This window comes from Mustela putorius, unplaced genomic scaffold (assembly GCF_011764305.1).
Source record: "Mustela putorius furo isolate JIRA1106 unplaced genomic scaffold, ASM1176430v1.1 tig00004043_pilon_pilon_pilon, whole genome shotgun sequence".
In the NCBI taxonomy this organism is placed as follows: Eukaryota; Metazoa; Chordata; class Mammalia; order Carnivora; family Mustelidae; genus Mustela; species Mustela putorius.
The window spans coordinates 290,603-310,436 of record NW_025422178.1 but is presented as its reverse complement, the minus strand read 5'-3'; the positions used below and the strand labels follow the sequence as shown (position 1 = coordinate 310,436).

Genomic DNA, 19,834 nt, shown 5'->3' with positions numbered 1-19,834 from the left:
GGAGGGAGAATAGAAGAGGGGCGGGGAGGAACGGGTGGAAGATTGCGTCACGACGTACGCAAAGACGTACGAAGCCGTTGCCAAGTAAGGGCAAAGACCTCGGGACGCTGAGGGAGGGCTAGGAGGAGCTGGACTGGACCATTTTTTTTTTTTTTTTTGGCTGGAGTAGCGGGGAAGGATAACGAAAAGGGTAAAGGGAAACCAGGGAGAGGATGAAGTTGGCTCTATTGTTGCGTATACGGCGGAAGGTGGGTTAGAGTATACAGTTTCAGAGAAACTCGAGACTACCTCTGACCTGAAACTAATGCTCCCACAGAGATCCTCCGGTGGTTTAGTCCGGCCTGGCCTACCGGACCTGCCCGACCGTCGTCGGCCGCAGCTCTGCTAAGCTAAGCTCCCGGCACCGCCTCCTCCTGGCCCGCCGTAGGCTGCGGCACTTCTGTGGGTGGGGGAAGGCGGGACTGACGCAGAGTGAGTGTAGGGGATGGAGGCGCTGAGTCCTGGCGCGGGAGACTGGGGGAAGGGGTTGGCTCCCCAGGGCAGGGATGGGGTGGGGGCGGGGGTGCGACGTTGCTAGGCGACGAGCTTGTGTGACCCCAGCCTCGCGAGGACGGCTCGGTGTCATCGCCACTGGCCTCGAGAACCTGCCGAGGGAAAGCGGCCTGAGGGCCAGGAAGCGGAGGCCTGTTGTGGCGACGCTGAGATGCCGGTTGGGTCCATCCGAGACTCTTCTGAGTCCTTTGGATCCCTGAATATAGGTGGGAGGTTAGTAAGGGCAGTTCCGGGAGCGAGAGGCGTCAGGCCGAGGAAAGTTGACCCAATCGAGGCCCGGTAGAGGCTACGGAGTACTTTCTAGGATAGTGTGAACCTGCTTATTTCCTCGGTCCACAAACAAGAACAAGACGGAGGCGTTGCTCCGTGTCTTTTTATTCGAGCCCAGAAGAAAATCAAAATGTAAATCAGGAAGGATATGATTTCAGCCAAGTGAGATATCAGCAGGTGCCACATGTCCCCGAAAACCGAAATACCGCGTGAAGGGGTAGAAGATGGAAGGAGGGTCAGTAACTCGGCTGAGGCTTTTCCGACAGGGCCAGTTTTCATAGAGATTCGAGAAAAGGGAGAAGCTGGGGAATGGACTTTCTAGGTGGAGAAAAGAACCGACGGGAAGGGTTCTGAGGAAGGAGACGGTGGGAAAGCCGGGTGGCTGGAACTGAAAGAACAAGGGGCCAGGGAGTGGTCTGTGATGGAGAAATGGCAGGGCCTGGTCACGCATAGCATTTTAGCCCGAGGTAAGGAGGGCTTGGCTGTTACATTACCTCAGGGTTTTGAGAAGGGCAGTCACCTGATTGACTTTTTTTAAAAATCCCTTGCCTGCTAGATAGAGAAGGGTAGCCATTGGCAAACCTATGAGGAGGCTGCTACAGTAGGCCAAGGGAGAGATGGGTAGTGGCAGTGGAAGTGCAAATAATTAAATTCATAATGCATTTTGAAAGTAGTGCTTGCGAGACTTGCGGCCGGACTGGATGTGAAGTGTATGGGAAGAGGAGGAACCAAGGATGACTCCTAAGGGGAAACAGTTTGGGAGGGAATATCCTACATTCTCTTTGAAACGTACTAGATTTGCTAAGTCTCTTAACCATCCAGGTGGATTTGTCGAGAAGTTAGGTATACAAGACGGGGGGAAAGCCCTAGAGAAAATAAATAGGGGGGTTTTAGAGGCTACCCAGAGAAGAGAAGCCAGCAGAGACCCCTGACACAGATAAGGCCTCAGAGATAAAAGAAGGCTCCCTTAATATCCCACAATAATGAGACTCACTCTCATAATCAGTGAGCCTTATCCACCCAGTAGCCAGCTTCTGCTCATCCTCTAAGCCCTGGCTCAAATCCCTTTCTTCCCTTCCACTCCAGCTGTCAGTGCTTTTGGACTTATGCGCAGGTGATTTGTGTCCATTACAGTCAGCAAGCCTGACTTTGCTTGTTAATTGTTCATATGTCTGACTCCCCATGAGCTAGTTCTTCTTTGTGTCCTGCTGGCTCCAAAGTAACAGAGCTTTGCCTATAGGGCCAACTATATGATTATAGCTAGGTGGGGACACTACTCATAAGATACTAGTCATGGACTTCAACAGTTCTGACAAAGGGGCTTTTGTCTCACTGCTGCTGTCACTGCCAACTACAACGCAGATATGGTTAATCTCATAAAATCTAGAAAAGAGATCAGAAGAAGTTTCAGAAGGCCTGGGTTTCAGTCTTGTATCTGCTACTGACCAGCAGTGATATTGGATAAGGTCCTTTTCTTTGAGCTGGAGAGGTTGGCCTAAATTAAGATTAGAGATACTGCATGCAAACATATTGTTCATCCCACAAAATGATTTAAATGCTTTTTAAAATTTACTTACCAACATTTAAAAATTGGACATCAAAATTCAGATTTTCAGCTTCATTTGAAAAATGAGACAATCTGGCAAAACTAACCTGAGGTTTCAACACTGCAATAGTCAGCTAGAGCCAGTAAGCTTCTCCTCGTCACCCTCTTTATTACCTTCCTCCTCTTCAACTATCTGCCTGACCCGTTGGCATCTGATTGGCAATTCTTGGCATAGGAATGTGCAGGTCCTAAAGAGCCATTAGCTACATGTAGCTATTTATTTTTTTTTTGACATGTAGCTATTTAAATAAAAATTTAAATGCCAGGGCCTTCCTCAGTTGCAGTAACCATATTTCAAGTGCTTAGTAGCCACATGTGGCCAGTGGCTAGCTACCCTGTTGAACAGTGCATTTATAGAATATTTCTGTCATTGAAATACATTCTGTTGGCCAGCGCTAGACTGGAGGAGCTTCAGGGTACTCCAGGTGCCAGGTTTTGCACATATGTAAGGATGGGCAGTCATTGCTCCTACTCTCAAGGAATTTTATCTAGTAAGGAGCTCTTTTGCCTCTGCAGATGGAAAAATTGCTTATCTGGTAGTTAGAGGGCATTTAGAAACTCTTCCGAGGGCAGGGACCCCCAACTCAAGCAAGGTGAGGTGGTTCATCAGATGGTTGGATCAAGGGTCAGATGCTAGAAAGCTCCAGCTGTATCTAATGTTCTAACCAAAACTCTTTTGTCGGTTTTCTAATCCATTTCCCTAGGGAATTATCACAAAGGAGGGATTTAAATGTTAATTTAAACCTAAGTGTTTCTTGTTCTGGACTTCCCCAGTTCCTATGAAGGGGTGAGATCCTCGGTAGTTATGAATGAATGACTGGGGTTGATTTTTAGCATTGACCTAGTTTTCATCTATTTCCAGCACACACACACCCCCACACATGTCTAACACCTCCTCCTACTTCTGGTAACTGGTTCTCACTACCTCTGACTGACCCTTCCTTTGAATTTGTCTCTTAAAATATGCAGATAAGGAAATACTTGCATTTCTTTTGAATTGGGGGTCCAAAACTTGGTTTCCATTTAGAATTTCTGTCTCTGAGGGGAAAAAGAGCTTATCTCTCTTGGTTACAAAAGCCTGTTGGAGTTCCCCTTACAAGTATAATCTTGCATGTGCTCCTATGCTGGTATATTTAGAATGAGCATACTTGCCTCCTATGATCTTGTTTGGGATAATTTAGAAGTCTTTCAGATCAGTATTTTTGGTTTTTCCTTGTGTCCTGGAGATTTCCCACTTACAGAACCTAACCTTATTTCCTTAACTTTAAGTAAAATGAAACCACGATCCACCTTCTTTCTGTCTCCTATCTCTGACACACCATATTGTCACTTTCTGTGTAGAAAGATGCTGTTTCAGAGAATAGCTGTGGTATGATTAAGTATACCACACAAGCATATCCTGAGATTTGCAAAACAATGTGTGGCTTTACACTTCCCTTTTTGGATTCTAGTAACTAAAAACTGAGCCCAGGACAGGAAACAAGTCCATTGGGTGTGTCTGTGACTGTCTGTCTATTAATGAAGAGGAGAGAGGATACAGGGGAGAGATGTGTAGAGCACAGATTATGTTGAAGGTTATTCGATTTGGGTAAGGATGGATGGTACTGTATAGGGTATGGGTGCACACCAGAAAGTAGGATATATAACAGATGTAGGAGAAAAACACACAAAAGGATAAGCAAGGAGTAAGAGATAAAGGAAAAAAAAAATAGGAAGGGAAGTCTGGGCATGCTTTCGATGTTGGCACCTGCATTATATTTCCAGTAAGAAGTACGTGCTGTGGTCTGAAGATAAGCGGTGCCTCTGACAGGGTTATTTACTCATACTGAAGAACAATAGCCCTTTACTGTACAGGGATTATTAATGATCAGAGGGAAACAGCTTTAGGAAAATCCATTACTATCACAAAGCAATAAATTCGCCAACAGGCCTCGTGCTGCTTTGCCCTCCTCTGCAGACAAAGCTTAGCTTGGATAAAAGAGGCCTCATGGTTTCTTCTTTATTTCCTCCTATTGAGGTAACATTTGCCTTTGTTAGCTCCCAATGCTAAGTGATTACATGGATTATCTCATGAATAATCCTTATCACAACTCTTTGAAGGGGGTTCTGTCATTAACCCTTTTTCATTTTGTAAGAAACTGAGGCTCAGGAAGACTTGACCAATGTAGTCAGAATTCAAACCCAGGTATGAACATTCCAGAACGCATTTGCTCATTAGTTGCATCGTATCTTCTGTTCCTTGCATATGTGGAAAAACTCTGACTGCCTAAAACCAAGACAGTCATTTTCTATTCTTTCCGGGACAATAAAAACTGGTTTGGCATTATGAGAGCATTTCAGTTCCCTAGAGGTTTTCCAAATTTCAGAAGCTTTAAATTACAATTTTGTAGGTTTGGGTGATCATTTGGGTGCAATGGATCTATTCCCCAGAAGAATTTTTTTCCAAGAAAAAAATGTGTTAGAACCACATTTTTCTATATGTTTGGTTCTAAGCTTCATGGAAACACAGTAAATCATTTCAGTCCAGTGCACCAACCATTACTGGCTTTTAAAGAATTTAAATGTGTAGCTTATACTGCCTTAGATGGAACTGAGAAGGCATCCTCCCCAAATAACAGTCTTTTTTTTTTTTTTTTAAGATTTTTTTTTTTTTAAGATTTTATTTATTTATTTGAGAGAGAGAGAGACAGTGAGAGAGAGCATGAGCGAGGAGGTCAGAGGGAGAAGCAGACTCCCCATGCTGGGACCCGATGCGGGACTCGATCCCGAGACTCTGAGATCATGACCTGAGCCTAAGGCAGTCGTCCAACCAACTGAGCCACCCAGGCGTCCCCCCAAATAACAGTCTTAAGTTCCTTATCCTGACCCCCATAGCACCACTTTTTTTTTTTTTTTTTTAAGATTTTATTTGACAGACAGAGATCACAAGTAGGCAGAGAGGCAGGCAGAGAGAGAGGGGGAAGCAGGCTCCCTGCTGAGCAGAGAGCCTGATGCAGGGCTCAATCCCAGGGATCATGACCCGAGCTGAAGGCAGAGGCTTTAACCCACTGAGCCACCCAGGCACCCCAACAGCACCACTCTTGAAAACATCTTTGTGTGGGTTACTTAGTATTTTTAAATAGTGGTCCAAATTACTACTATGTATGATAATGAGTGTTACTGGTAACTATTCTGTGTGTGTAAATTTATTCTTCTAATAAGTATATTTCAAGCCCCAACTTTGTACCAGGCCTATGAGTGTGATGAATGAGGCACAGTCCTAACCTTCTATTTATCCTTCCCCAAAACACACACAGTGGAGGAAGAAAGGCAAGCAAACAGAAATTTAGGATAGAATAGGATGAGCAGTATGACAAGTGTGCTGGAGGTGCCTGCCATTTGAGTATGAAGGATGCACCCTGCAAAAACCAGGAGAAGTTCAAGGATAAGAATCAGCAGCTAGGCAAAGAAAGAATATTTCAGTTCTGTGAATTTGGACCTTCCTGTGACAAAGACAAGGGGTGTCAGATCTAAGGAGATGGGACAGCAGGGAGAGGGACAGGCCAGCGTGGGTGCCCAGTGAACACCTAAGACAGTGATTTCATTCAGGTGTTTCACTATCTCTACCACCCCCACCCTCCCAGCCAATCATAAAGTAGATGAGAGAGAAATTTAACTATATCACATTCATTATGAGAAAAAAAAAAATATTCCACCTTGGAGCAGATACTGAACGAATGGAAGGAGTCTTTCCTTCAACCTGGGGCGTGAAAGGCAGTTAACTCCCACTGCCTTTTCTGTCCCTTGTTTATACTGTGACACTTGTTCTTAAGTAGAAGGCCAAGCCTCATGAGAGTCCAACACTGGGAATTTTGACATTCCTGAGACCAGAGTCATACTTCTATAAATTTCATCTGGGGAAGGAATTTTCAAAGTCTCAGCTCTTCAACTCCTCAGTGTTCATGCTGTGATGGTCTTTTCAAAGATGGGGAAACGGGTGAAGTGGGTAAATCTCCTAATACTAGCATATCTTCGCACAGGCCTCTTATAACACTAAATCTGGACATGCCACGTGCCTACATGTGCTGTGGAGAGTGGGTTCTTGGAGCCTACCCAGCCCTTTCACTGTTTCCACTTACCATAGAGTAGAAGGGTGAGTGGGTGGTGTGTTTTGTTTTGTTTTGTCTTGTTTTGTTTTAGATTGATTATTTTCCCCATTACTCCAAAATAAAAATGGGAAAGCTCTTGGTCAAGGAAGTAATCGTGTTGCTTTATTGGCTCTTAATCCCAATTCTCCTGTCCATTAGATGGCATTAGGCAAGACTTTTTTTCACTATATGCAAGATACAATTTGAAATCCAGCACATTTTAAAAGATGTAAATTAGACCATAGTACTCCAGCTTGCATAAAATCTGCCAATGTCTTCCTTTTGTTTTTACACTCCAAACCAAACTCTTTTCCAGGACCTACCCTCCCCACCTGTGCTGGATTCTGCTCACCTGTGGCCTCACCTCCCAGACAGGTTCTGGCTGCACTGATGTTTACCATCTCATAGCCTTTGTTGGTTCCCCCAAATCTTGCAGAAGCACCTTTCCCTCAACCCTTCCCTTTAATAGGCTCCTTCATGTTATTCAGGACTCAGATGCCACTAACTACCCAAAATAAAATAACCCTGCCCCTGTTCATTTGTTCATCATATTACTGTTTCATTCCTGGAGGGCACATATCACCACCGGAAATTGTCTTTTTCTTCTATCTCGTCTTCTCTGCCACTAGAACGTAAGCTTCAGGAGGGAAGGGACCATAGCTGCTTGATTGTAAGATTGTTTATCCCTAGAATCTCCTGTGCCTAGTCCCAGTGGGTACTGATGGATGGATGCTTGGGAGGGACCAGTGAGGCCTGCAGAGTGGGAGCACTGTGATGAGCCCTGGTGCCTCTTCTATGATGTTAGCTCCCTGTGGAGTGTCAGGGAACCAAAGAGCAGTGCAGTCCCACCAAGTGCACAAGCTTCCTTCAAAGTTGCTGATGTGCAACATAATTATCAAGGAAAGGCAGCTGCCTGGGAGGAAGAAGGGCTGAGCCCGCCAGGCGCCCCCTGGCCCCACTCTTAACGCTGATGTGACCCTGGACTAGTTACTTACCTCTCTGCATCAGGTTCCTCCTTTATAAAGGAGATAATGGTAGTCCTCTACCTTAAAGAACTGTGATGATTTCAGGAGTTAACATACGTAAAGCACCTAGTATAAGCCTCTTGGCACATTTCAGTCCCATTTCCTCCCAGGGAGTAAGTACAAAGCAAAATGTAGTATTATTATCACTATTCTAATGAGCAAAACAGGCCACGCCCTCCAGGAATTCAGAGACTGGAGAAGAAGACACAGTGAAATTGCAAAATAGTAATGGTTGGCTTATGATAATAGCAGAGAAAAGGGCTCCCCCAGAAAAGCCAGTAGGTGTCTACTAAGGACAGTAGGGTGGCTAGCAGAAAATAGGCGTTTTACTGGGATGGCTCAGCCAGAATAAACACCAAGGCAGGGCAGCAGGGTGCCTTAGAGCAATAGCTTTGAAACTTCTGTTTTTCAGCCTCTGTATCTCAATTTGTAGTATTAATTACTCATATTTTAAACCAGCTTTAAAAACTTTTGTAATACATTTATTTAAAGGAAGCTCTAAGATCACTTTAAATTATGGGTTTGATGGATTATAGAATACATTAAAAGAATTCCTATAGGCAGATATTTGTACATCCAAAAAAACAAAAAACAAAAAAACACCTTCCTAACCAATCTTTGGGACACCTGCTGTAGGGGTAACATCTCATAACTGTGACCAGAAGCCAAAAACATGCTAGTAGCAACATTTGTCGGTCTTCGCTTAGTGGCACAGGCTACAGTTGGCAGATGCTTGTTAGTGAATTTTGTCTTGGTACTGTGTTTATATGGGGGGTGATTTTAAGAAAAGACCAGTTTTCAGTCCCATTTCCTCCCAGGGACACTGCATATCTCTTACCTTTCCTCATTCTGGGGTTTTGCTGTGAAGAAAGTAAAATGAAACAGTTTGATGAAATTTAATCTCAGAATAAAAGTTACAAGACTTTAAGAATTCTTTAATAGTTGGCTTTGTGGGCACCTAGGTGGCTCAGTTGGTTAAGTGTCTGACTTGGGCTTAGGTCATGATCTTAGGGTTGTGGGATCGAGCCCAGTGTCAGTCTCCCCATTCATAAGAGATCCTGCTTGTTTCTCTCCCCCTGCCCCTTCTCCTGCTTGTTCTCTCTCTTTTTAACTCAAATGAATAAATGAAATCTTAAAAAAAAAAAAAAAGGAATCGACAAATGGCCACTTGAGACTGTGGGTCAGTTGTAGTCCTCTAGGGGTGCCTGGGTGGCTCAGTCAGTGAGGCATGTGACTCTCGATGTAGGGGTTGTGAATTTGAACCCCACGTTGGGTATAGAGATTACTTAAAAATAAAATATTAAAAAAAAAAAAAGGTGGTCCTCTAGACAGATTGATATTCTTCATGCTGCCTGTGGGAAAATCCCAGCAGACCTCATTGCATCAGATCAACCCTTGAGATAAGTGAAGAAAAGGGGCTGCCTCAGCTTTGCGCCAGTAGTGAGAGATATCATTGATAGTTTAAAAAAAATAAATGTTGATTTCAAGCCATTAAATCTATTGGAAGGAAAACTCAGGGAAAAGGCACTTTCTCTGAACAGTTTGTTTCCTAGGAACAAAGACAAAAATATAAACCAAAGGAAAAAGAGCTTAAAGAAAATTTTTTTATATGGTCAGTTTTGTTTCTAGAATCCCAAGCTTTCTGTATCATGAGATATTTTCATTTATTCAGCAAACGTTTGTTGAATACCAGTTATACGCCTGGCTAGGTACTCAGAATTGAGCAGTAAATAGGATGGACATGGTTACTGTCCCCATAAACATGAGGATCAAAACGGGGAAGACAGACACTAACAATCCTTTATTACTTAAATGATTAGTGCTACAAAGAAGAAATTCAAGGATCCACAGGAAGGTTCAACAGAGACCTGATCCAATGCATGTGGTGAGAGGGGAGGGGAGGGTTTTCTGAGACATCCATGTTTGGGGAACTGAAGGATGAGTAGGGATTGGTCAGGTAAAAGGGAGGAGGAGGTCAGGAGAGAGCCTTCTAGAAAGGGGTAACAACATGGTTATGCACCTGTGAAGTAAGAAGAAGATTCCCTCAAAGAACTGAAAGAAATCCAATAAGAAAATAACAAAAGAGGCATTTTTCTTGTCTGTTCTCTGAAGACTTGAAGTGTTATTAAGCTGCTAGTAGTACACAATGGGGAAGACAGCTTTAGACCTTGTCTCTGGACATCTTTGGGACTTGGGTTTTCTGGGTCACCTGATGTTGGAGAAGGACACTTCCCTTATCTCGCTTTCAGGATTAGTTTTCAGAACACTTAAAACATTAATTAAAGTGTTTTGAAAATAGTCCTATTAAGTACCAATTGTTAGTACTACTCGTACCTTGAGTACTCTAATTGCAGGGCTTGTATATCTGATTATGGTGTATGATCAGTTACAGTTTGAAGCTGTGGTTCTTTGGAGTCGTGGAAGGAAACCAATGAAAGTCAGGCTTTGGAGACAGTTGCTGCTATTTTAATATGCCCGACCTCCTTCTCTTTCCTCAAGTGTCATGCAGTCAGGGAAGTTTCATCTGTTAATGACAGGGAAGTGAAGCAATCATTAATAGAAGTTACAGAATCCCTGCTCCTCACAGGAACTGACTCACGTATTTTCATATGAAACCATGGAGTTTCAAGGAGAACCAGAAACTCAGAAACCTGTTTCCTTACCAGGAAAAGTCATCATCTCATCATCTCCTGGATTTTTATTACGATTAGCCACAAAGCATGATGTTCTCTCTTGGTTTTTACAAATTTCTTCTAAGCATTTTTTTGGGAGACATCATGGACGTCAGAATTTGGTATTGATTGTAATTTTCACTTGTAACTTTTGAATTGGGTGAAGCAGTGCTTTCAAGATTTTCAGCAAATGATTAAGCCGTGATTCATTCTGCATTGCTCAAGAAAGATCACCAGGGTCAGGAAGGGCAATCATATAGTAATTCTTATAAGGTAAATTCCTTGCAGGTACTTAGAATTTCTGTCTAGATAAATATACCTCTTTCCAGCTTCTATCTGCATTATTCAGCTGCCTAAGTTCTCATAAGCTCAGGACCATCCTAAAGCATACAATCTCCATGTTACCCTTCCCCCTTGGATTGGAAATGGGTCCTGTTCCAAAGGGCCTACTTCCTGATTCTGATGAGCCTGTTTGAGGAAAGCCCAGTACTCATAATGAGGTGTCCCCGTGCCTGGCCCTTTTACTCACTTACCAGATCTGTCCTTGTCTTCCCAGCCTACCCATTTGTTAAAGGCAGTATAGTATTCATTCTCTAAAATCTGACTAATCAGGATCTTCTAGTACTGGGAATTTTTTTTTTCTGTCTTCTTCTAGATGTAGAAGTGAAATTATAAAACATAGGCTGAAGTTTTTGCATGAGTAAAAAGGAAGAGAAAAGACAAGTATACTGGGATATCTTCATAACAGTGGACTGAATCACAGTGTTGAGAATATATGAACTAGAGCTACATGTAACAACCTAGATGAACACGGGCAAAAAAAAAAGCAAGTTGCAGAAGAACATAATACCTTAGAGAGAGAGTTGACCGTTGAACAACATAGGTTTGAACTACACAGGTCTACCTGTGTATAAACAGGTTTATCTGTTTATAAACAGATTTCTTTTGATAAATACAGAACAGCACTGTAAGTATATTTTCTCTTTCTCATAATTTTCTTTTTTTTTTTTTAAAGATTTTATTTATTTATTTGACAGAAAGATCACAAGTAGTCGGAGAGGCAGGCAGAGAGAGAGAGAGGGAAGCAGGCTCCCCGCTGAGCAGAGAGCCCGATGCGGGACTCGATCCCAGGACCCTGAGATCATGACCCGAGCCGAAGGCAGCAGCTTAATCCACTGAGCCACCCAGGCGCCCCCCCTTTTTTTTTTTTTTTTTTAAGATTTTATTATTTATTTAACAGAGAGAGACACAGTGAGAGGGAACACAAGCAGAGAGACAGGAGAAGTAGGCTTCCCACCTAGCGGAGAAACCGATGCAGGGGTCATGATACAGAAACCTGAGCCGAAGGCAGACACTATACATTTATACTCTCTGCCTACTTGTGATCTCTGTCAAATAAATCAATAAAATCTTTTTTTTAAAAGATTTTATTCATTTATTCGACAGAGAGAAATCACAAGTAGATGGAGAGGCAGGCAGAGAGAGAGGGAGAGGGCAGGCTCCCTGCTGAGCAGAGAGCCCGATGCAGGACTCGATCCCAGGACCCTGAGTTCATGACCTGAGCCGAAGGCAGCGGCTTAACCCACTGAGCCACCCAGGCGCCCAATAAATAAAATCTTAAAAAAAAAAAAAGAATATAGCATATAATACATATACATACATATGTGTTCATTGACTGCTTAGGTATTCCTAAGGCTTCATGTCAACAGTAGGCTATCAGTAAAGCTTTTGGGAAGTCACAAGTCAATCACAGATTTTTGACTGCGTGGAGGTCAGTGCTCCTAAGTCCCATCTTGTTCAAGGGTCAATGGTATAAGAGTTATAAACTTGCAAAGCAATACTGTATAACGTTAAATGTAAAGCTATGTGTGAGAAGATAAATAACAAGTTCAGGATAGTGGTTCATTCTAGGAGAGGGAAAGGGAAATTTGACTAGAAGGGGTATATACAAGTATATATGTAAAGTATTCTTTACGATCCACTGTGAATATATGGCTGTTAGTTGTTCTCTATATCTTTTTGCATACCTGAAATATTTCATAATAAAAATAAAGCTGACAAATTTACTTTTTTTTTCAGGAATTATCTTTTAAAAATGCAGTTAGCGTTGGGGGATATACTTAGTTCGGAACTCACTTAGCCAAGTCTTCTGAAGTTAAAACTAATGTTTCAGAATAAAAACCCAAACAGGCCACAAGCTCTTCAGTCACCAGAAAGATTTTCAGTTGTACTTACTGCATGGTTCTTATGTGAATGAGGAAGCAGACCAGCAATTTTGAGAGAGATTTTCGATAAGATTAACGATGAACTAAAAGAGAGATTACAACTTGGCAGCCTTTGGGTAGGATAGAGCCTGTAGATCCCATTTTGTCTGGCCTTCATGGTACAAAAACTTTCAAAAAGAATGAAATAATGTCTTTTTTTTTTTTTTGAGATTTCATATTCTAAAAATCTGAATTGCTACTTATCGTTAAAGTATCAGGAAATCTGGTATCCCTAGGCCCTCATTTCTTTTTTTTTTTTTTTTTTTTTAATTTTATTTATTATTTTAGGGGGCGGGGGGAGAGGGAGAGAGAGAATCCCAAGCAAACTCCACACTGAGTACAGAGCCTGACGCAGGGCTCGAACCCACAACCCTTAGATCATGACCCAAGTGGAATCAAGATTCAGATGCCCAACCAACTGAGCCAATTAACATCCTCTCCATTTGGCCACTGTCCCCACCCAAACAGATTGCCTCATTAGGCCCTAGAGGTGCTTGAGTTTTCAACCCCTGCATGCAAGTCAAGTTACTTAACTAGAAAATTTAATTTTTTGAAATGTGCCTTTTCCAGGTCCTCTAGTGAGTGCTGTAGTTTTAAAAAAATACACACAAAAAGCATCATACATAATATAGTCTGGTAAAGAATTTTCTGCTTTAAGGTATAGCACATTTGAATTTTGGTTTACCGTGTTTGTACAAAGGGCAGTCATGGCATTTGTATATGCTGTGTATTTCATGTATGTACAAGAGGTGATGTACCAGGACAGCTGAGAGATCGCTGGTATTCCTACAGCACCATTCTGGCAGTGCTACCAAACAGATCTGTTGAGAAAGAGCAATTATTTCTAGACTAATTAAAGGGCTTGATTAAAAAAAGGTACATCTGCCTAGCTGCCTACTGTCAAATTGAATTTTCATGCAAATTTACCCTCTTCTATTTTGGTGGGTCTGAGGATGACAACAGCAACACGACAAGAAGTTCTTGGCCTCTACCGCAGAATTTTCAGGCTTGCGAGGAAATGGCAGGCGGCATCAGGGCAGATGGAAGACACCATTAAAGAAAAACAGTACATATTAAATGAAGCCAGAACACTGTTCCAGAAAAACAAAAATGTAAGTAGGCCCCAGCTGGAGATCGTAAGGAGGAGGGCAGTTTCTTGGGATGTTTTTTCTTTTTCCTCTGAAAACTGAGGGACTGAGCTGTACCGGTCACAGTGGCAGTGTATGGGGCTGGAAGGGCGCAGAGGCACAGCCCAGCTGGCTTGCTCAATGACGGGGAAGCAGAGCCCAGCCTGGATTTTTCTCCCCATTTGTTTCAGGTCTCAGTCCAGCCGGTAAGTGGCTCAGCGTCCTCGGAAGACCCCATGAGCCAGGTGACACAAGCCAGGCCAGTGAGGGTGTTCGGGGGAGGAGCGGTTCCTTGCCCACTGTGCCTCTTACCACCCCGTCCCACAGGAGGTGTGCAGTTAAACTTTTTTTTTTCCAGTTCATAAACTATTCAAGGCCTCCAAATATAAACCCATTCAGAGGGAAGAGAATAGGATTAAGACACAGGGTTCCCTTCATAACTTCACTTTGAACTCGAGCCTCTTTGGCTAGCAGACTGAGTTTGCCCTTTGGGACCACAGAACTGGGTAAGATAGTGCCTCCATTAGCTACTTTAATGGAACTGCCCACCCAGACACCAGGGAGCCAAAGACCATCTGTAAGAGGCTTGATTTGACCCATCCCAACAAACTATAAAGCATTAGCTGTTGGCGCCTTACGAAGACTGCCTGGCACTGAGCATGGAAAGAGACTTTTCAGCTTCTGACTTTTCCTGCCTCCTTCTTACTGATCTCCCAGTCAATGCTATCCCTGTTCCCCTCATGAAATCTCCTGACAATCTATTCTCTTTTCCCTCTCTGACCCCCATTTCTCTATCCTTTGTGGCCCTGTCTTCTCCACACACCCTCCGGCCGGCTCTAAGGATCTCCTGAAGGTCAGCCCTCTGCGCTGAGGCCCAGGGATCATGCAGCCACTTTCTGGTTCCAGCTCTCATATCCGAATACCCAACCTCAGCCTCTCACCAGCCACCTGAAGGAGCTCACGACAGGCACGGTGACCCAAAACAGAACTCCTCCTCCCGCAAGGACACCTCCCCCTTCCAGTTCGCCTATTTCTGCTCTAGCTCCGGTGGCCACTCTGCAACTGTTTGCTCTCAGCCTTTCAGTCAGCAAGTGTTGGAGTGCCCATGCTGTGCCAAACACTGGACTAGACATGGAGGCTCATAAAATGAGCGAAACCAAGACAGGATCCCTCAAGGATGTTTCAGAGTTAGATGGCAAGCAGTGTAAAATTGCAATTGGGGTAAGCGCTACAAAAGAAACCCTCCTACCCTGCAGTACCTTCTCCTTCTCGGAAGCCCTGAGGCCCCCCTGCTTCATAAAACCAACCTGCTTATAAAGCTGCTTATCTCTCCCGTTCTGACCTCCAGCTTCTCCGACTTTTTGTGCCAAACACCAGAGTGTATTGAAAATGTCTGTTCTGTGTTTTTTTATGAGCTTATGGGTACATTTAATGAATTTATTAGTATATTTATAAGTCAATATAAGTACATAAGTGGTAGCCATGAGCTCAGAAACTTTTTATTGAAAGGAGTAGGTAATCAAAAAGCTGGGAGACCACTAGTCTGTGCCTACACCTGAGGGGCTGGTCGTCCTCTTTTCTTGTTTTATTTCTGTTGCTGTGGTCTCCTCAACCAGATTGTCAGTTCCTCGAACACACAGTGTCTTATACTTTCTCCTGTATCCCGTGGGACCTGCCTTGTGGTTGTCCCTAAATTCATGAGCATTTACAAATACTTTGGCTTGACTTACCTTCTCTAGGAAGTCTTCCTCAACTTCTCTACACTCAGCCCCCAGCAGAAATCTGTTCTGAATTCCTACGTAGCCGTTTACAGTAGTCACCCTGTTGATTACATGCCTCTGTGCCTTTTCTGGAGCTTCATGCCTCAGAGTTGTTCTGCCCAGGTAGTAACCTTGATAGTTGAAGGCAGGGACCATGGCCTCTGTGTCTAGCTCAGTGCTGGAGATACCATAGCAGGATGGGCCTAGTAAACCTTTTCAGGCTGACTCATGTGAGGACTGCTCCAGACCCTTGGGTTTTCAGTTATGGCAGTAATCAGTCCTTCCTTTGCCTCTGCTTGAACTGGCCTGGTGTGGTGTGAGCCAGACGGAAGTGTATGTGCCAGTGATGCTACATGAGTGAGATTATTTTGTCGTGCCTGGGAAGGAGATATATGGGTTTTTAATTTTAAGATGTGTACTTGTTTTACTGTGTATTAGAAAGAAAATAGAATATCAGGTAATTTTACAGATACTATGCTTAGGAGGCAGTACCTTTATTTATTTATTTATTTATTTATTTTTGAGACAGCGCATTTAAAGAAGTTTAATATTAGTATAAATGGTGTGTGGATATAGCAGAATCATGAAGGCAGACTGAATGACTGAATCTGGAGAACCCTAACCCCAACTTGTTCAGAAGGACAGCTGGAGTCTCAGGATCTCTCAGCCCCTATAACCATACATATCTTTATCAGGAGTTCTTTCTCCCCAGGCCCTTATGCAGACATAAGTAGTTTCTTGGAACTTCAGTTGCTGTAAGAGTTTAATAATAATCCAAAGGTATCTCGTGAATTGCTCTGAATCCTAATGGGCAAATAGGAACATAGAAATCTGTTCCCAATTTGGACATTAGAGCAACAGATTCTGAGAAGCACAGAGGTCAGAGAGCTGAGCCTCTGCCCAAGGGACCCAGCTGGAGTTCTGTGCATTGCAGTTCCTAGAACTCGTCTCTGCTCCAGAAGGTACCATACGACAGGCACACCTCGGAATTTCCAAGCCTTGCTGGTGCATTCGTCACTGGGGGTCATCTGGGACTGGTGCAATCCCAGCTCAGCTCTGAGGCTCACTTGCAAACTCTTGGCAGAGCCACGTGTCAGGCCATTTTCCATCCTTGGAATGAAAGAGCTTCTGCCCTTCTACCTGGCATTCTCTTTTTCAGAATGAACTTATAATTCCTTTACTTGAAACTGGACTGCCACGATTTGACTATTTGGGAATTTAAAAAGCCATTTTTTCCCCTTACCAGTGAGCAAGGCAGTTTACAGTTCAAAAGAAGATGTGGATCTTTCTCCGATATCTTACTTATGGGGTTTCTAGACAGCACTTGCTGCCACAATTGGATTAATGTTTCATCAACATGGGGAGGATGTGAAGAATCCTCATTCAGTGTTGGTGGGAATATAAACTGGTACAATCTCTTAGAGGGTCTACTTTGAATCTAGAGGGAATATCTTTAAGAATTTAAAATGCATGAACAAATACCCTTTGACCCAGAATTCTTGAGGAATTTATCTTTTAGATATATTTGCATGTAAGCCAAAAACAATTTTAGAGGGATCCATAACAGAATTGTTTATAATGGCAAAAGACTGGAAATAACCTAAATGCCCATCAGGAAAAGATTGATTAAATGATAACAACAGCCTTATGTTGGAATTTTTGTGCAGCTATTAAAGAATGGACAGCTGTGTACATCAGAAGGAGCTTCATGTTGTTAGGGGAAAAAGCAAGGTTCAAAACAAAGTGAGCTGCTATTTGTGTAAGGGGAAAAAACTAAATAAGTACATATATGCTTTTATCTACATAGAATATCCCTGGAAGGACAAACAAAAAACTGCCAATAATTGTTGTCCTTGAGAAGGGGAACTATGGGGGCACCTGGGTGGCTCAGTGGGTTAAGCCGCTGCCTTCGGCTCAGGTCATGATCTCAGGGTCCTGGATCGAGCCCCGCATTGGGCTCTCTGCTCAGCAGGGAGCCTGCTTCCCTCTCTCTCTCTCTCCGCCTGCCTCTCTGCCTACTTGTGATCTCTGTCTGTCAAATAAAAAAATCTTTAAAAAAAAAAAAAAAAAGGGGAATTATGACAAAGGTAAAAGGGAGACTTTGTTTTTATATTATATCCTTCTGTATTATTTGAATAATATTTTACTGTGTGCTGGTATTACCTCTTGCAATAACTTTTTAAATGTTTACTCCGCAGTAAATATTATATTAAATTGCTTTTGATTTTTCAGATTCTCAACATTTCATTTACTGGGTGGTGAACTAAGCAAGTTGAAGATGTACCCCTGTACATGAGGAACCTGAGAAAGATGCTAAGAGCCTCACCCATTTTTCTCTTTTAATAGCTCACAGACACAGACCAGATTAAACAGTGCATAGACGAATGCACAGCCAGGATTGAAATTGGACTGCATTACCAGATTCCTTATCCAAGGCCAGTAAGTGTAACTTCAGCTAAGTTGTGGTGGGTACTTATCCTCACCAACCCAGTTATTTCCAAGAATGTGTACCAAGAGGGCTCGTGTTTACTGAGAAGTCCAGAGCTTCTGTGGGAGGCATCTTGGAAGTAAGCTATCCTTGCGTGCCGCCAACCCATCACAACAAACTAAAATGTCAGTGAATGCCGGATTTCTCCTACTCGTACAACTTTCCCACATTAGAAGGGAAAGCCAGCATATATTTATATAGCTTTCTCTTTTCGACTTTCATCTTTTTTATGGAAATATTTTTCTTTTTCTTTTAATGAAAGACAGGTTTGTTGTTAGCATTTTTAAAGGGGAGTACATGAGGGGGGAAGTGAAAATGGTCCAAAATTCTCACCCTGTAGAAGTTACCACTATAACTGTTAGGTTGGGGCATATGAAATTACCAGTGTTCTACTCTTGACCTACAAAAACAATAATTTTATACTGTACTAGCTCAACCTAATAGTTGGGGGCAATATATCCTTTGTCTTTTTTCTATATTCATGTACTACATTTTCTTAACGTACATGGAATCCTGGGCATACTGTTTGCTGCTTGTTTGTTTTACTTCATCTGTTCTGGGCATCTCTGCCTCCCATCTTTTTAAGTGGTTGTCGCTGTATCCTGTTACAAGAATGTGCCATAATTTACCCAGCAGCCATTTAGTAGGCATTTAGATGGGTCCCAGTTTCCCACTATGCACAAGGCAGCTTTGTACACAAACTGTTTTTCTCGCCTTCCTTGGATTCTCATCTCACCATGTGATGTGGTCATTTTCCCTCCATGCAGGCGATATGACAAAGAAGAGCACAAGCTGTGGAATCAGATCTGGGTTCAAATCCCGATTCTACCACTTCATGTATATATAAGCTTCAGCAAGTTATTTAACTTCTGAGCTTCCATTTCTCATCTATAGATAGTAATTCCTTATGAGATTATTGTAAGGATTAATGTATAAGGATCTTAAGGATTCATGAGTCAGTGTAGATTTAGAGCTTAGCAAAGAGCACAGTACCTAGTAAATCCTCAGTGGACATAAGCTGCTGTAATGATTATAATTCTTAATATTATCATTATTCTTATTCTCCTTATTCAGATTCATCTGCCTCCAATGGGCCTTACCCCACTACGAGGCCGGGGACTTCGAAGCCAAGAAAAACTGAGGAAACTTTCCAAACCAGTATATCTCAAGTCTCATGATGAGATTTCTTAACCCCGAAGAAAATTTATTTCTCAGAAAGATGAGCCAACTAGGTCTTGAATGTAAACCAGATGACAAAACCCTTCTGTTTGATTAGGGGCAAAAATTAAAGTATCTTCTTAAAAACCTCCAAAATATTGGTATTCACTCCGTGATCTGTACTCACACATCCTTACAGTTAGTTCATCAGGGTCTCATTGCCTAGGTGAATGACACTAACCCTAGAGGTTACACCCTCACTGAAGCTCATTTGGAAACAAGACTAAGGCCTAGAGAAGGAAGAGAAGGATGACAAAGCTTTTTCGTGGAAATGCCATTCACCAGCCATGGCTGCTGATATGAAGAAACTGGCCAGTTGCTGGACGTTCTTATAGCTACTATAAAACTGTACACCGCCTTCAGAATATTTTTAGGCTTTTCCCCCAAAGTTTTCGCTTAAAAAACAACGGCTTGCCTGAATGTGAGTTTCTTTGTATATGTTTTGTTATCTTTTGACCTTCCCAATGTCCAGATAAATTCCCCTTAAAAAGTGCATCATTGTGGGGGCACCTGGGTGGCTCAGTAGGTTAAAGCCTCTGCCTTCAGCTCAGGTCATGATCCCAGGGTCCTGGGATCTAGTCCTGCATCATCAGGCTCCCGGAGGGAGCCTGCTTCCTCCTCTCTCTACCTACCCTTCTGCCTACTTGTGATCTTTGTTTGTCAAATAAATAAATAAAATGTTTAAAAAAAAAAAAAGTGCATCATTGGGAACACCTGGATGGCTG

The 19,834-nt window shown here is 42.8% G+C and overlaps 2 protein-coding genes across 8 annotated transcripts in view; one reads left to right on the top strand and one right to left on the bottom strand.

Annotated features, from left to right (window-relative positions):
- Nucleotides 1-365, bottom strand: part of DCUN1D3 (defective in cullin neddylation 1 domain containing 3) — a 36,491-nt gene extending 36,126 nt beyond the window's left edge. The window contains exon 1 of the mRNA XM_004780140.3: nucleotides 296-365. The gene's annotated coding sequence lies outside the window, so the exon portion shown is untranslated. The remainder of the gene's footprint in view (nucleotides 1-295) is intronic.
- On the top strand, nucleotides 142-19,205 carry LYRM1 (LYR motif containing 1). Of its 7 annotated transcripts, XM_045072744.1 has the most exons (6): nucleotides 331-471; nucleotides 9,401-9,465; nucleotides 13,469-13,628; nucleotides 13,835-13,849; nucleotides 17,750-17,842; nucleotides 18,966-19,205. In XM_045072744.1, the coding sequence occupies exons 2-6, from the start codon at nucleotides 9,461-9,463 to the stop codon at nucleotides 19,080-19,082; spliced, it is 390 nt and encodes a 129-aa protein (XP_044928679.1). In that variant the 5' UTR covers nucleotides 331-471; nucleotides 9,401-9,460; the 3' UTR covers nucleotides 19,083-19,205. The 7 variants fall into 7 exon arrangements, with proteins under 7 accessions (XP_044928683.1, XP_044928679.1, XP_044928682.1 ...); XM_045072748.1 differs by lacking the exons at nucleotides 331-471; nucleotides 9,401-9,465 and adding an exon at nucleotides 142-248; XM_045072747.1 differs by lacking the exon at nucleotides 9,401-9,465 and having other exon boundaries at nucleotides 377-471.
- Nucleotides 19,206-19,834: the final 629 nt, after the last annotated feature.

Bases quoted from the DNA above. Each gene is read 5' to 3' on its own strand.
- LYRM1 (XM_045072742.1), top strand. From the start codon at position 704: ATGCCGGTTGGGTCCATCCGAGACTCTTCTGAGTCCTTTGGATCCCTG. The intron at 766-13,468 runs GTTAGTAAGGGC...GGTGGGTCTGAG, and splicing joins TCCCTGAATATAGGTGGGAG to GATGACAACAGCAACACGAC. The intron at 17,843-18,965 runs GTAAGTGTAACT...CTCCTTATTCAG, and splicing joins AGATTCCTTATCCAAGGCCA to ATTCATCTGCCTCCAATGGG.